This window comes from Taudactylus pleione, unplaced genomic scaffold, assembly GCF_031769625.1.
Source record: "Taudactylus pleione unplaced genomic scaffold, aTauple2 ptg000296l, whole genome shotgun sequence".
In the NCBI taxonomy this organism is placed as follows: Eukaryota; Metazoa; Chordata; class Amphibia; order Anura; family Myobatrachidae; genus Taudactylus; species Taudactylus pleione.
Window position 1 is genome coordinate 11,118,973 of NW_028284698.1, and position 15,501 is coordinate 11,134,473.

General features: G+C 42.8%; 1 protein-coding gene across 1 annotated transcript in view; it reads left to right on the forward strand.

Moving 5' to 3' along the window:
- CAPN6 (calpain 6) overlaps positions 1–15,501 on the forward strand; it is a 218,343-nt gene that overhangs the window by 10,523 nt on the left and 192,319 nt on the right. The window contains exon 2 of the mRNA XM_088482849.1: positions 13,443–13,615. Within this exon, the coding sequence (XP_088338975.1) occupies positions 13,451–13,615 (165 nt within the window). The 5' untranslated portion in view covers positions 13,443–13,450. The remainder of the gene's footprint in view (positions 1–13,442; positions 13,616–15,501) is intronic.

A 15,501-nucleotide genomic window follows, 5' to 3' on the forward strand; every position in this document is an offset into this window, starting at 1 on the left:
GCACTTGGGTGGAGCACCCCTGATGGACAGATCACCCCCTGGACAACACTACAGCACCCCTTTAGGACTACAGCCTTTATGGGACACTGCACAACACAGCCCAGCCAGCCCCTATAGATTTTTGGAGTGGACACAGCCCCTATGGACAACTGACTGCACAACACAGCCCAGCCAGCACCTATGGACAACAGCAGCACAACACAGTCCAGCCAGTCCCTATGGACAACAGCAGCACAACACAGCCCAGCCAGTCCCTATGGACTTTGGAGGAGTGGACACAGCCCCTATGGACAACAGCAGCACAGCACAACACAACACAGCCCAGCCAGCCCTAACTCCCACCCTCCTTCTTCACTGTCCACAGCCAGAGTGAGAAATGGCGCAGATGCGGGGACTGTTTATAGAATCCAAAACCCGCGAGATCCGGAAGGCGGGATGATGACGTTTTGCCTCGATTTCAGTTCCGAGTCAGGCGGAAAAACCCGAGCCGGACTCGGTTCCTGGTTCGGATCGGGGGGGCTCGAGGGGGTTCGGATTTCAGAAATCCGACCCGCTCATTCCTAAGACATACGGAACAATCTGTACCACCAACAACTTGAAAGATATCTTTCAGAGATATAATTCATAGATATCGTTCATAGATCGTTCAAAGATCTTTCAAAGATATCTGTCAGTGAGTCTTTGAACAGGGAAAATTGACGATATCGTCCAAGTTGGCCTGCATGCATGGACGATGAAAGATATCTTTATCGTCCATGCGGGAAGCGCATCGTTGGTCGTTGGTTGATCGTTCACTGCCTAAAAATGAACGATATGAACGATATATCGTTCAACTATATCGTGATCGTGCATATCGTTCAGGAAAATCATTACGTGTGTATGCACCTTGAGAGTCACATTTAAAAGACTATGGGAGAGGTGCTGAGCTGGACTGTTGCCCATTTGTGCAGCGAAAATCCTACAAATTTGTACTACGCCAGGCCACATGCATATACAGATCTGCTTTCATTTTGCTTTTTTTTTGTGCCTGCAGAGGGCAGTATGTAGGAAAGAGGCTTTATTTATAGCAGTGGTTCTCAAACTCGGCCCTCAGGACCCCACACAGGTCACATTTCCAGCTCATCCAGCTGGTGCACAGGTGTAGTCATTACTCACTGACACATTTTAAAAGATCCACAGATGGAGCTAATTATTTCACTTTTGATTCTGTGATGAGAAATGGAAAACATGCACTGCTTGGGGTCCCGAGAACCGAGTTTGAGAACCTGTGCTTTATAGCATAAGGAGAGTAGCAGAGTACAATAAGAGGGATTAGGTAGAATTTTGGAATTACAACACTTGTATTTTGAGAAAAATGTTGCAAGCCTTCCAATAGCAATTTCATGAGATCCAATTTTTTGTCTGTAATCGAATTGCATTGTGTGCCCTCACACACATTGCAATCTCTTTTTAATCCTATAAAAATGAAACTAAGCATGCAATTAATATGGATGTCTTAAAGGTAAAACGCCTCTTTAGAAGAGAAAAAAAAAATCGTACAAGCAAACTGTTTCTTTTAATATGAAATTAGTACACTGCATTACATAATTATATGTAAACAATATATAGTAAAACTAAATTTTTGTTGTGGTGCTTAGAACATATACAGATATAAATTCAATCTATTTAAAAACAAACTCTTTATTCATTCAAATATGAATTAAACAAAGGTAAATTCTCTGTGGAGTATGCGATATTTTATATATATATATATATATATATATATATATATATATATATATATAAAATCAATAATTAATAACACTACTCCAAACATATATAGTAAACATATTGGTATTTTTCACCCTATCACATTATTTATTGTCCCTTTATGCACTTTTTTTGTGACAAATTAACCCTCACAATGTATGCACCTGCCATTGTTTGTCATTGAGTGTCTAGTTATTTGTTTTATAAATGAAAAGACTTATTTCAAATTCATATACATAAAACGAAAGAAAAAGATGAGTCTGTGAAATGTACCGAAAATAATCACCTACAATCCTGCTAGAGAGAACACATCACAGTTTATGCTTATTAAAGATTCCTCTGATCTTGATTAGTTATGGAGCAGCTATGCTCATTAAATAGGTAACACTTTCAGCGTGGCATGTTCTAAATGTTCCTCTGGGTGATGTGGTTTTATGCATTAACACATTCTTATTTAATTTTTTTTAATGATTATGGAACGTTAGGGCTTTATTTTCATGAATTGTTTGATGTTTTAGAGTAGCGATTACATTTTAATTTAAGTCGTAATTCTATTCCATTGAACAATGCGCATAATAAACTGTAAAGTAATCGCTTTATCCCTCTAGGAGTAAAACACACAAGATGAAATGTGAAATAAAATCCTTTTTCTGAGAGATGATTAATATAAAAGCATTTGTTTCCATCACTACAACATCCTCTGTTACAATTTACATATCAATATTCCACTGACTACTATACACTGTTAGCTGTCAGCTTAGAACAGCTGATAGTCTGTCTGGCCACAACCTTTCCAGATACATTTTGGACAGATATATTTTGGAAAGTTATTTGTGGCATGCAACAAAGGTTAAATTGAGTGCCACGTCTATGTAGGTGGTGATAGGTGTGAGCAGCAATCCACAGCAGTTGGCAGTTTTGATGTCATCACAGTGTTTATTATGGAAACTTGAGCGCCCCCTACTGTAAGTTACAGATATTACAATTCCTAGGACTTTGGGGCCTATGGGGCCTATTCATCATGTTAATTATCGGGGTCCGAACGAACCCCGATAATTAACATCCTAACTCACCGCGACTGCCGGAGCTATTCATCATTGATGCGGCACGGTGCCAGTTGATGCGATATCAGCCGCCCCCGCGAGCGACTTCACTGGAGTGCGCATGCACGACCTACAGGTCATGCATGCGCACAAGAGCACCGACGTCCAGCGGAAGGAGCCGGACAGGGACGCAACCCGGACCTTCTTCCCATAGGAAAGAAGCGGGATGCGATGTCAGAGCAGGAGGATTCGCCATCTGAAGATGACGAATGCTCCCGCAGTCAAGCTCCAAAAATATAATATTTTCAGAGCTTGTTGAATACTGTCCCCATAAGTAGGAGATATCTGCGATATTTCCTGCTTTACCTTCTTGATGAATGGCCCGAACACTTCATTTTCACAATTGTAAGTGAAAATGTGCATTTTCACCTGCTTTGATGATGACTAGGCCCCTATGTATCAAAGCTTGATGAGAGATAAAATTGTGATATATAAATCACCAACCAATCAGCTTCTAACTGTCATTTTTCAAACACAGCCTATTTTATACATATTTTATAAATTTTGTAGGCTGTTTGAAAAATGACAGGAGCTGATTGATTAATACCTTTTCTCTCACAATTTTATCTTTCATCAAGCTTTGATACATAGGCCTCTTTGTCTACAGATTTCTAGGGCTTTGGGGCCTATTCATCAACACTAAAATAACGTTTTTAAGGACATTTTCCTTAAATAACGTTATTTTGGTATTCATGTAGCCACTTAGCACAGGAGATATCACAGATATCTCCTTGCTAAGTTCCCCTGCGTTAATTTCCACACTCCCCATACATTAGTATGGGGATGTGGAAATTGTTGTATTCATCAAATTCTGAAAATTATCAATTTTCGGAATTTGATGCAGTTACTATTCGCCACTGTGAGGTGGCGAATGGCAGGTGAAACTTACCTGTATCCGCGTGTGCAGGTCCCCCGACGAGTCCCTCCGGCGCTCTGCTCCGTCCTCAGGCTCCGGAGGCTGGTCGGAGATGTGTCCGACCAGAGCACAAGAAAGTTTAGACAAAAAAAAAAAGGTTTTTTTTCTTCTAATCTGTCATGTGGTCTGCTGGGAAACCACATGACAGACCAGCAGGACGGAGCCGGAGGCTGCTGCGCCGCGGACAGGTAAGTCGGGGGGGGAGGTGAGCGGAGGGGGTCGGGGGGGTGCACAAACTTAACGCATCTGTAGGCAGTGCTGCGCATGCGCTGGTTTTACAGATGTAACAGCGCATGCGCAGCACTGTTTCCAGATGTGATAAGGTAGGGTAGGCAGGGAAAAGTATCTATTTCCCGAAAAGCTGTCATCGCAAAAATGACAGCTTTTCGGAATAGATACTTATGGAGAGGTGGAATGATGAATTCCACCTATATTTAGGTAGAACTCCATGCGAGTTCTAAAGCTAATTATCTAAAGAGAATTTTTAGGTTTAATGAATAGGCCCCATTGTCTACAGACTTAGGGGCCTATTCATCAAAACATAATTATCACATGTGATAATTGTGGTTTGAACTCGCTGCGAGTTCAAACACAGTTTAGGAGGCATTCATCATGCCTCCTGTTCTAAACCATTACCTCTGAAAACTGCTGTTTCTACGAAGCAGTTTTTCGGAAGTGTGAAACTTTAGACTGCCTGTTTTCAAGTTGCGCATGCACTGACATGCACTGTGCCCACCAACAGGGAGTGTGAGACTCACTTTACTGACATGATCTGGCCCACCAACAAGGAGTATAAGTCTCACTTTGCTGACATGCTCCACGTCGACCAACATGGAGTGTTAGTCTCACTTTGCTGACATGCTGCGTGTTCACCAACAGAGTGTGAGTCTCACTTTGCTGACATGCTCTGTTGCCACCAATAGGGAGTGCGAGTCTTTCTTTGCTGACATGCTCCACGTCGACCATCAGGGAGTGTGAGTGTCACTTTACTGACATGCTCTGTGCCCACCAACAGTGAGAGTGAGACTCACTTTAATAGACGCCGCTCATTTCCCCGACACCGGGAGACCGGCGCCCGGCATCCCGATCGAGCGGATGCCGGGCGCCGCGAGCAGACAGCTGCGGGGGGGGGGAGGGTTTGGTTTAGGGCACCCGGGGGGGACTTAGGGTTAGGCTAGGGGGAGGGAGGGTTAGGGTTAGGTACCCCCGGGGGAGACTTAGGGTTAGGCACCCCCCCAGGGGACGGGTTTAGGCAGCGGGGAAGGGGGGGGTTAGGGTTAGGCACAGGGGGGGAGGTTAGGGTTAGGCACCCCTAAGGAGGGTTAGGGTTAGGGAGTTAGGTTAGATTAGTTGATACTTACCTTACCACGATCGGGATTTCCAGCGCTGTCGGGCTTCCGCTGCCGGGCAATGCTGTTTTGTCGGGCTGCCGCTGCCTGGATTCGAACTCCTGGCCATGCGGCTGCCGGGATATCATACCGATTCCATTTAAAATACCAATAATATTGAATGCAAATTTTCAAGCATACTGTATGTGCCTGTTTATACGGGAAGCACATATATCTGCATGGCAAGGTGTTGGCATCTGCGACAGGTGTAAATGCAAATTGTCATGCATTGTCTTGTACTGTAAGTCACTGTTTTCTTGTTTTTGCTTATTCGTTTATGTACTGTGTAAGGTGCTGCGGAACCCTTGTGGCTCCATATAAATAAAGGATAATAATAATAGTGTACTCAGCAAGCAACAGAGTGTGGAACAGTGAGTAGACTGCTGCCTACTGATGTATATAAAGAGAGACAGGCAGAGAGACAGGGGTGTATTTATAATGCGTGCAGGACCCGCACCCATACTTTTTTTTTTATTCTTACCTCTCTGATGTCCCACAGAGTAGCGTTACAGAAAACACCTGGAAAATGGACGCCACGGCCATTTTACCGGCATTTTGCTCATACGCAGTAGGAAATCACTGGGAAAATGGCTGCAGTTCGCTGACGGCAGCAGGGGAGAGAGGAGGGGGTCCCCGACGGTGAGTGAGCACGGGCCCCCTCCTCTCTTAATACACCCCTGCAGAGAGAGTATACTAGGTATGAGTTATTAAATTCAGCTTGTTCATTTATGGTATCAGTTCTGTTTATTCTTCATTGATTTTTGGTTATGCAGTTATGTCTATTTTATACATTAGATAGGAGCAGGGCTATTTTTCTGGAGAAATAGGTTCAGGAACTGGGGGTGGAGCTATGGAAAAATAATTATATATACTTATATATATATTATATATACATATATATATATAGTATATAGGAAATAAGGCATTCAAAGGGGCCTTTAAAATAAAAACTTATCTTATGGAAAATACATTTTGTCCAAGGGCATTACATCATTGGGGGGCCCGATTCAGACACGCTCGCTAGAGGCGTTCACTCGCAGCCGTCAGCTGCAAAAGTATGCAAATCCCACGATCGGCCACTTTCCATTAGTGATACACGTCATCTCCAGGAAGTGTATGTAACAATCTGTAACATCGAGTACCATCGGACCATTACACAGCACTTGTGGCTGACCATACCCTACCGCAAGCACTGCGAGTGCTTCAGTGTGTAATTCAGTCATGTGACGTGTATTATGATGCTGCGTCTTAATTATGAACGCCTCTGAAACGGCGTTAAGATGCACAGACACGCCTGCATTCGCACCACCATACCTCGTTTCCCTCGACCAACCCACAAACGGCTCATCCTGTCACTCATTCTAGCGAGGCGTCTATGTACAAGGGGTGATCACTTCGCAATCGCATGGACTAGTTTGCACATGTGCACTGCGACTTATACGCATGCACACATTGCAAACATCGGCTCGCTACGAGCGAACGCATCCTAGCGAACGGGTCTGAATCAGGCCCTGAGTTCCTGCTTCTTCCTGCTGAAGAATAGCACTGGATAGGAGCAAATATAATAAAGATTCAGACAACATTATAAGATGCACTTCTAATATCCAGAAAAATGTACAGTAATGGTGCACTATTTCCCATAGAACACTAGCTTTTTAATAGACAGTGAATGCAAAATGAATTGTTTATACAAATATTCTTTACAGATCTTTCTTGTATACAGTATTAACCTCTATATTCAGTGACAATTTAAAACTAAAGTCTGGGAACTGAATCATTCATTTATCAATTAATTTTACCACTTCTGGGTTAATTGGCATATGGATTATTTATATCCTTATAATACAAACAGAAATATACAGAAACTTCAATGGCTCATGAGAACAATAAGGACTAATTATTATTGTTATCAGGTCAAATTTACAGATAATAAAATCGGATGATCTTTAATATACAGTACATTAGTAGAATCCAGTATTTTGGCAAAAGTATGATGTAAGCATACATTAGTAATCACTGTTTAAATATATCACAAACCTCCCACATAGAGAATAACGCACCTATTATCTTGGAGGCCAATGCCCTGTAAAAGCAGCCTGCCAATACAAAGTTATCATCTTCCACAAACATGTCACTGTTTTTGAACTAAAAATACTTCTCAGAATTTGTTTGGTGTACATTGCAGACACATTATATTATATACAGTATGATAGGTATAATTTCACTTTCATCTATAAAGAGAAGAGAGTGTGACAGAGGTAGAGATACACACAGACAATGAATATCAAGCAGAGCTGTTTGCAAGGTCGATTTTAATCAATTTGTTTTTTTAAGTATTAGTGTTATTTATTTATTACTAGGGGTGTGCACCGGCCACTTTTCGTGTTTTGGTTTTAGATCTGGATCTTTCTTCGTGTTTTGGATCTGGATTGGTTTTGCCAAAACCACCCTTCCGTGTTTTGGGTTCTGGGTTTTGTGTTTCTGTATTTTTTTGAAAAAAAGCATAAAAACAGCTAAAATCACATAATTTGTAGGTTTTTCTGCTCCTATGCTATTATTAACCTCAATAACCTTAATTTCCACTCATTTCCAGTCTATTCTGAACACCTCACACCTCACAATAGTGTTTTTATGTCCAAAAGGTTGCACCGAGGTAGCTGGATGACTATGCTAAGCGTCACGAGTGGGCGGCACAAACACGTGACCCATCTAGGCGTGAAACTGCAGTGGCAGACAGGATGGCAATTTGAAAAACTAGGCCCCAAACTGTACATAATGCAAAGAAAAAAAAGAGGTGCAAGATGGAATTGTCCTTGGGCCCTCCCACCCACCCTTATGTTGTATAAACAGGACATGCACACTTTAACAAACCAATCATTTCAGCGCCAGGGTCTGCCACACAACTGTGGCTGAAATGATTGGTTCGTTTGGGCCCCCACAAAACAAGCTGGCAATTAATCTGTCCCTGCACAAACTGGCTCTACGGAGGCAAGATGTCATCCTCATCCTCCTCATCCACCGATTCCTCACCCTCTTCAGTGTGTACATCCTCATCCTCACAGAGTATTAATTCATCCCCGCTGGAACCACAGGTCCCTCTGTAAGTTCTGGAGGCTGGTCTCCCTGGAAGAGTTGATAATTCATTTTATGAACATCATCTTCTCCACATTTTGTGGAAGCAACCTCCTACGCCTTTCGCTGACAAGGTTCCCGGCTGCACTAAACACTCTTTCGGAGTACACACTGGAGGGGGGGCAACTCAGGTAAAATAGAGCCAGTTTGTACAGGGACCTCCAAATTGCTTCTTTTTCCTGCCAGTACAGGTACGGACTGTCTGACATGCCTACTTGGATGCTGTCACCGATGTAATCCTTTAACAGACAGACGCACGCTTGTCGCTGCTGCTTTGAGGATGCAAGTGCGGCTACAGCCCACACAATTCACAAAGACAGAAAAAAGAAGAAGAATATTTTTATTGTTTGTGTAGCACACTTTGAGGGTGTCACCACCCTTTAACAGACAGACGCACGCTTGTCGCTGCTGCTTTAAGGATGCAGGTGCGGCTACAGCCCACACATTTCACAAAGACCAAAAAAAAAAGAACAATATTTTAATTGTTTGTGTAGCACACTTTGAGGGTGTCACCACCCTTTAACAGACAGACGCACGCTTGTCGCTGCTGCTTTAAGGACAGTATCATATGCAGTGACAGTAGACTTGTCAGAAATTGTTGGCACGTCCTTCAGTCCGGACCAGATGTCCAAACCAGTCCTTGACTTATGACACAGGCACACGCTTGGCGCTGCTACTATGTTGATGCACGTGCGGCTACATTGCACACAAGTCACAAACACATTAAAAAAATAGTTTTTTATTTTTTGGAGCACTTTGAGGGTTACACCACCCTTTAACAGACAGACGCACGCTTGTCGCTGCTGCTTTGAGGATGCAAGTGCGGCTACAGCCCACACAATTCACAAAGACAGAAAAAAAAAGAACAATATTTTTATTGTTTGTGTAGCACACTTTGAGGGTGTCAGCACCCTTTAACAGACAGACGCACGCTTGTCGCTGCTGCTTTGAGGATGCAAGTGTGGCTACAGCCCACACAATTCACAAAGACAGAAAAAAAAAGAACAATATTTTTATTGTTTGTGTAGCACACTTTGAGGGTGTCACCACCCTTTAACAGACAGACGCACGCTTGTCGCTGCTGCTTTGAGGATGCAGGTGCAGCTACAGCCCACACATTTCACAAAGACAGAAAAAAAAAGAACAATATTTTAACTGTTTGTGTAGCACACTTTGAGGGTGTCACCACCCTTTAACAGACAGACGCACGCTTGTCACTGCTGCTTTAAGGATGCAGGTGCGGCTACAGCCCACACATTTCACAAAGTCCGAAAAAAAAGAACAATATTTTTATTGTTTGTGTAGCACACTTTGAGGGTGTCACCACCCTTTAACAGACAGACGCACGCTTGTCGCTGCTGCTTTGAGGACAGTATTATATGCAGTGACAGTAGACTTGTCAGAAATTGTTGGCACGTCCTTCAGTCCGGACCAGATGTCCAAACCAGCCCTTGACTTATGACACAGGCGCACGCTTGGCGCTGCTACTATGTTGATGCACGTGCGGCTACATCGCACACAAGTCACAAACACATCAAAAAAATTGTTTTTTATTTTTTGGAGCACTTTGAGGGTTACACCACCCTTTAACAGACAGACGCACACTTGTCGCTGCTGCTTTGAGGATGCAAGTGCGGCTACAGCCCACACAATTCACAAAGACAGAAAAAAAAAGAACAATATTCTTATTGTTTGTGTAGCACACTTTGAAGGTGTCACCACCCTTTAACAGACAGACGCACGCTTGTCGCTGCTGCTTTGAGGATGCAAGTGCGGCTACAGCCCACACAATTCACAAGACAGAAAAAAAAATAACAATATTTTTATTGTTTGTGTAGCACACTTTGAGGGTGTCACCACCCTTTAACAGACAGACGCACGCTTGTCGCTGCTGCTTTAAGGATGCAGGTGCGGCTACAGCCCACACATTTCACAAAGACCGAAAAAAAAAGAACAATATTTTTATTGTTTGTGTAGCACACTTTGAGGGTGTCACCACCCTTTAACAGACAGACGCACGCTTGTCGCTGCTGCTTTGAGGATGCAGGTGGAATCTAGACGGGATTTGGAACCGGGGACACACTACCTCCATCAATTGTCTAAATCCCACTGCACTAATGGCGGATACCGGACGCACGTCTAACAGCAACATAGCAGTCAAGGCCTCAATTATACGTTTTGCTTCAGGATGACTGCTGTCGTACTTCATCCTCATCGCTAGGGACTGTTGGAGGGTCAATTGTTTAGTAAAAGTAGTGATGTTCCTACTTCCTCTCTGGGATGATGAACAACTCCCAGCAGCAGCAATAGCACTAGGAGGAAGTGGTTCTTGATCTTTCCCTATTTTATTTTTATCGGAGAAAGTTTGGTCCTCCATTTATGTTATATTGATATATACGTGCGGCTAAAGCGCACACAAACACAGAAAATATTTTTTTATTTTTGCTGGAGAGTAGTGCACTTTGTGGGTTACACCACCCTTTAAGAAATGAGCCAGCCGGCTCTTTACTTATGGGACACAGGCGCACGCTTGGCGCTGCTCCTTTGTTGATGCACGTGCAGCCACAGTGCACACAAGTCACAAACACAGAAAATATATTTTTTTTGTGTTTGGAGTGTACTTTGGGGGTTACAGCACCCTTTAACGGTCAAGCCAGCCGGCCCTTTACTTATGACACAGGCGCACGCTTGGCACTACTTTGTTGATGCACGTGCGGCTACTGCGCACACAATTCACAAACACAGAAAATATTTTTTTTTTTGGTTTGGACTGGAGTGTACTTTGGGGGTTACAGCACCCTTTAACGGTCAAGCCAGCTGGCCCTTTACTTATGACACAGGCGCACGCTTGGCACTACTTTGTTGATGCACGTGCGGCTACTGCGAACACAATTCACAAACACAGAAAATATATATTTTTTTGGTTTGGACTGGAGTGTACTTTGGGGGTTACAGCACCCTTTAACGGTCAAGCCAGCCGGCCCTTTACTTATGACACAGGTGCACGCTTGGCACTACTTTGTTGATGCACGTGCGGCTACTGCGCACACAATTCACAAACACAGAAAATATATATTTTTTGGTTTGGACTGGAGTGTACTTTGGGGGTTACAGCACCCTTTAACGGTCAAGCCAGTCGGCCCTTTACTTATGACACAGGCGCACGCTTGGCACTACTTTGTTGATGCACGTGCGGCTACTGCGCACACAATTCACAAACACAGAAAATTATTTTTTTTTTGGTTTGGACTGGAGTGTACTTTGGGGGTTACAGCACCCTTTAACGGTCAAGCCAGCCAGCCCTTTACTTATGACACAGGCGCACGCTTGGCACTACTTTGTTGATGCACGTGCGGCTACTGCGCACACAATTCACAAACACACAAAAAATATTATTTTTTTAGCACTTGGGGGGAGCACCCCTGATGGACAGAGCACCCCCTGGACAACACTACAGCACCCCTTTAGGACTGGGACACTGCACAGGACTTTTGAGTGGACACAGCCCCTATGGAGAACTGACTGCACAACACAGTCCAGCCTGCCCCTATGGACTTTGAAGTAGTGGACACTGCCCCTATTAACAACAGCAGCACAGCACAACACAGCCAGCCCCTATGGACTTTGAAGTAGTGGACAACAGCAGCACAGCGCAGCACAGCACAGCACAACACTACTCTGCACTACACTACACTACACAGCCCAGCCAGCCCTAACTCCCACCCTCCCTCTTCACTGTCCACAGCCGAGTGAGAAAATGGCGCCGACGCGGGTACCTTATATAGGTTCCAAAACCCGCGAGACTCGGAAGGCGGGATGATGACGTTTTGCCTCGATTTCAGATCCGAGTCAGGCGGGAAAAGTCGAGCCTGACTCGGATCTGCCTCGGATCGGGGGGGCTCGGGGGGGTTCGGATTTCAGAAATCCGAACCCGCTCACCCCTATTTATTACCAATTATTTAAATAGCGCACACATATTCCACAGCGCTTTACAGAGAATATTTGGCCATTCACATCAGTCCCTGCCCCAGTGGGGTGTATTCCTTACCACATGCTCACACACATACACACTAGGGGTAATTTTTGTTGGGAGCCAACTAACCTACTAGAATATTTTTTGGAGTGTGGGAGGAAACAGGAGCACCCGGAGGAAACCCACGCAAGCACAGGGAGAATATACAAACTCCACACAGTTAGGGCCGTAGAGGGAATCAAACCCACAATCTCAGTGCTGTGAGGCAGTAATGCTAACCATTATCCCATCTGTGCTGCCCAATTTGTGATTTAGCCCAAAACACACAACATCCATGTTGATTGGTTTAAACCCGATTAAAATCAACCTTTAGTAAATATACCCCCAAATCATCAGCAAGAGCGTGTATTTGCAAGTGCAAAAGATGTCCCACATACATATCAGCGCTCATGTGCTAATGATTCAGAATAATGGTACTCTGGCTGTGTTACTTTTATATTGCTTTTTTTATAATGCCTCTATTGTCACCATGTCCTATTGTAATGTGCAAGATTGTCAGCATCCAATTAGGAGTTTGTGGTGATGCTGGGACATTTCTCCCCTTATTTTGACTAAAAATAAGTTTGGAAACTCACCACCCTCACCCTCCCATGACAGCACAGCTGCATAGTGACTTGTTGTAAATTGACTTTAAGGGGAATAATTCAATTGTTTTTAGAGCAACTGTAAGTAACGGGAGTCCAACATAGCAATTTAATTGTTGCTCTGATCGGGTGCAATTTCCGTGTGCTCCCATTATTTCTACTCGCACCCTCCTGAGGTGGTGAGCAGAAATCCATGAAAAATCCCTTGATTGGGCGCCCAAATGTCAAATCTCTCGAGTGGGTGCAACAAGCACAATAAGTTAGTGGTGCACATGACAGTTACCTAACAGTTGAATGACCGATGAGTACTCATTATTACAACAACTGAATCGCCCCCCAATACTCTTTGACAGATGTAGGGTGTATAAATAGTGGCAAGTCTACATTGGCGCATATACTGTATATGCTATCTCCTTGTGCAGCACTAATTTACACAATTCATTCTATGCAACTGGTGTAACTTCATCTGAGCACCTGGTCCAGTGTTTGTAGTAACAAATATAAATTGTCTTTACATTGTTCCCTTTACATTTCCAGTGGAAGAAATGGCCCCTCCAGTACGGAACCTGAAAAATCAGAATTTTTGGCAGCTGAAAAATGAATGTATGAAAACTGGAACTTTGTATGAGGATCCAGAATTCCCAGCATCAGACGTATCATTATTCTACAGCAAATCTCCTACCGAGAAAATAGAGTGGAAACGCCCTGGGGTATGTTTCCTCTATACAGCATGAATGCATTGATGACAGTTTAAATATGACAACATTACAACATTCACTAACAAATTACACAAAATGTAGAAGGGAAAAGTACTCAGAGTCTAGAAGCGCTGGGGCAGGTTTGGGATCTCTCCCCTGGAAGTCTGTTATCCAGAAAGGGGTTGGGCATGTTCCCGTTTATAGAAAAATGCAGGAGAGTGGTTACTTGCTTGCATGGTGGGAGGTGATGTGCCATGATGATATAATGATGTAATCAATCTGAGTCGTACACTTTGCTGCGCTCACTTGATGATGCTAATGATGTCATCAAGCCACATCCACCTCTTTTCATAACAAACTTCCCTGAATTGAGACTATAGGAGAGATGTGCACGGACCCCATATTTTGTTTTTGGTTTTGGCTTTGCAAAACCACCTTCAAATGTTTTGGTTTTGGATTCGGATAAAAATGAAAAAAATTAAAATCGATAAAAAACCTAAAATGTCCAAATCCAAAACCCAAATTTGATTTTGAAATCCGAGTTCTGATCCGTGACTCGGTCTGAACCTCGATCCAGTTCTATTCGGAACCCTAAATTTGGGTTTGTTCGGATTTCAGAAATCCAGACCCACACATCAAAGTAAAATAATATTTAGTTCTCAGGAAACTTTAGGTGCCCAAATCTGCGTTGATCTCCTGACAAAGTTATTAAACACATTTGTACAACCTCACAAATATTTCTGGAAGGAAATTTCCTGCCATCTGGTAAAATAATCAATGTTCATGAAGAGAAGATAAAAATTAAATTCCCCAAATCCCCTAGATGATCAGTGTAATTTTGTTGATGACTTAAATCTTTCTTATGCTTCCCATGGTGTATTTTCTATTTTAAGCAATATTTTAAATAAATGTTTTAATTGAAAAAGTTTTTGATAAACACAGCTATTGCATATAACAGTGATTTTCAACTTTTTTAAGCCCGCGGGACACCACACAAGATTTTATGATTGCTAAGGCACACCATCAGTCCTCAACGGGGAAAAACACTCACAAACTGGCCCCGCACAGGAAAAAGAACAGACATTAGCCCCCACATAAAAACAAACACACACATTACCCCCCATAGAAAAAATAAATAAATACAATGGCCCCCACAGAACAAAAAAAAATTCATTGGGCTCCACAGAAAAAAATAAAACACAATGGCCCCACAGAAAAAAATATAAACCAAAATGGTCCCCACAGAAAAAAACAAACACACACACTGCGCTCTGATATTACTGTTGGGACAAAGAACAACACAACCGCATATTCTGTCAATAAACCAGTTTAATTGTCTAAATTACACAGTACAAGAAAGTACTATGTATACACATAAGGGAGAACACAATAGGGCCTCTGCTAAATTATATAGCACATATCACAATATATAGTTAAAAATAACACAGTGAGAAGAATTGGAGTTCTATGACTATGACTTGATCCGGGATGTGGCGGTGCCAGTCCATACGGACTGTGCGGTTGATGGACGGGCTGCCACATTCCTTATCTCATTAGCCCATCGTATATTGGAGCATTTCATCATTGATCTGCTATGGCTGCTCCCTTACCTTCAACTCTTTTGCTCCTTTTTTTTTTGGTCTCTTTTTTCTGTTTCTCTTTCTCTATGTAATCTGATATGGTTAGTTATTATTATGCTAATAGCATTTCTATTACAAATGTGATTATCACATCAATTAGCAATATGATAATATGTATGCATGACTTTCTGTATTCTTATATCCCCTTAGTCATGTAGATTATGGGGCCCCATATATTTATGTATTTTTATATTTTTGTTTGGGTAGATTATCGATAATTTGTTTGCATGTGTATATATGCACATATATTAATAGATG